We start from the raw sequence: 2,500 nt of genomic DNA, 5'->3' as shown, positions 1-2,500 counted from the left end.
TTTTGAAATGTCATATAAAATTAAAAAAAAAAAAAAAATTTGATAAATATTTTATGTTTTAAAATATATTTTTTTTTTAAAAAAAAAGTTTGATATTTTTTTACAAATCACAAAATAAAGATTATTTTTTGATATTTTTTAGATTTTTTTTCAATTTTTTTTTTTTTTTTTTTAAAAAATTGTGTTATTAAATTTATTGAAATGTAAAAATTGTTTTTTTTATTATTATTTTAATTTAATATAATTCCAAATCAAATTCTTTGAATGTTTTATAAAAAAATAAAAAATAATAAAAAATAATAAACTTCTCAATTTTTTTTCAAATAATATAACCCTAATTAAAATTAATTTTACTATTGGTCAAAAAATAATAAAGATAATTTTAAGAGACAACATGTTTGATGAAAATTTCTAAATTTAAATAAAATGTAAATTTGTAAAATAATCTTAACTTTGAGGTTATTTTATAAATAAAAAAAAAAAAAAAACTAATTAAAAAAAATAAAAATAAAAAAAAAAAAGGGTGGGTTTGATCACTTTTTCACACTCATTGATTTATATTAATAATAAATTAAAAAAAAAAAAATCAAAATAATAAAAATAATAATAAAATAATAAGAAAACTAAAAATTTCCATTTTTATATAAACCAAGTAAAAGAGTATTTTTTTTATAAAAAAAAATAAAAATAAAAATAAAAAACTGGTCACATGATTATTAAAAAAATTATCTTGATTAAATAATTAGCTGACTTTTCAGTATAATAAAAAGTGTTTTTTTTTTTTTTTTTTTTTTAATAATATGTATGAAAATAGTAAATTTTTAAAGTCGTTGAAATAGAATTTAGAATGAATAAAAAAAAAAATAAAAAAAACTATAAAATAATTAAGAGACACCAATTAATATCCTTAAATGGGAATTTAAATTATTGGAACCACGTTGAAGTTTCCTTATAAGTTAAATATTAATAATTTTTTCATTTTAAAAATATTGAGATATCGGACTTGTTTATCAATAAAAAAAAAAAAAAAAAAAAAAAAAAAAAAAGTGGCTGATGGGGCTACAAATCTAAAAAGAGTCTTTATAAATTATATTGAGGTTAAATTGAGATTTACCAATTACAATGATAATTTTTTTTTTTTTAATTAAAATTTTAAATGAAAAAAAAAAAAAAAAAACGTTTGTTTGCCTCACACAACCTTTTCTTTTAATATATATTTATCATTAAAAAATGTCCATTAATGGCGACTCAGTTTTTCCATTTTACAAAAAAAAAAAAAATGAATCTAAAAATAACCTGTTTTTTTTATTTTTTTTTATTAATTTTATTCTTTTTTCTTTTTTTTTTTATTAATTTTTTTTTTTTTTTATTAATTTTTATTTTTAAAAAAAAATATAAAACTAGAATTTTTTTTTTTTTTTTTTTTATTAATTTATTATCATCAATATTGTATACATAACCAGAAAAAAAAAAAAAAAAAATTAAATAGTTATTTTTATTTTTTTTATTATTATTATCAACTCCCACATAAAATCACATTAAAAATCACACACTAATCTCTTATTTTTGATTTATCAAAAAAAATATAAAAAAAATTTAAAAAAAAAAAAAAATATAAAAAAATAAAAAAAAAATAAAAAAAAATTAAAATTAAATATAAAAATTTCTAAAAAAAAAAAAAAAAATAAAACCAAACAAAAAAAAAAAAAAAAGATACATAACCGCCCCACAAGTGTTTTTTATATCTTTTTTTAAAAATAAACTCACTCACCTCACTCACACACACACACACTCTCACTCACACATAAAATAAAACACTCAACACCCACTTACTCTCATTTATTTTTAACGCACTCCCAATTATAATATTTTTATTTTTATTTTTATTTTTATTTAATTAAAAAAAAAAAAAAAAAAAAAAGAAAAAAAAAAAAAATAGAAAAAAAAAATTTATTTCTTTTTTATTATTTTTTTTTTATAATACTATTATCATTATATTGGTAAAATACAATTAAACATAATCTTTTTTTTAAAAAAAATAATAAAAAAAAATAAAAATTATTTAATTTTTAAATAAATTTAAATTATTTTTTTTTTTTAAACAATTTAAATTATTAAAAAAAAAAAAAAAAAAAAAAAAAATATATTTATTTTTAATTTCCATCAATCCTAAATTCTCAAGTACATAACACACACAATGACTCAATTAGAAACAATTATAAAAGACAGAAATTTGGCATTAGTTTTCAGACAATTTTTATACAATAGATTTAATAATGAAAACTTTTCATTCTGGTTAGAAGTTGAAAACTATAAATATTTGGATAAGAGTGAAATGGAAGTAAGATCCAAAGAAATCTTTGCCAAATATTTCCTTGCCGATAGTAAATATGAATTGAATCTTAATTTTCAAGATAGAAAGGATTTAGAAGAAAAGATTAATAAAAATTCCCCCACAAGTGATACTTTTGCTAGAATCCAAAATGATATTAAAAAACAT

General features: G+C 15.0%; 1 protein-coding gene across 1 annotated transcript in view; it reads left to right on the top strand.

Annotated features, from left to right (window-relative positions):
- Nucleotides 1-2,197: 2,197 nt before the first annotated feature.
- Nucleotides 2,198-2,500, top strand: part of DDB_G0282583 (hypothetical protein) — a gene marked incomplete at both ends in the record, with an annotated part of 613 nt that continues 310 nt past the window's right edge. Inside the window, one exon of the mRNA XM_635048.1 lies at nucleotides 2,198-2,500. This exon is cut by the window's right edge and continues 58 nt beyond it. Within this exon, the coding sequence (XP_640140.1) occupies nucleotides 2,198-2,500 (303 nt within the window).

The sequence above is a fragment of the Dictyostelium discoideum genome (assembly GCF_000004695.1).
Source record: "Dictyostelium discoideum AX4 chromosome 3 chromosome, whole genome shotgun sequence".
In the NCBI taxonomy this organism is placed as follows: Eukaryota; Evosea; class Eumycetozoa; order Dictyosteliales; family Dictyosteliaceae; genus Dictyostelium; species Dictyostelium discoideum.
The sequence above is the reverse complement of the archived record's forward strand: the minus strand, read 5'-3'. Positions and strand labels throughout refer to the sequence as shown.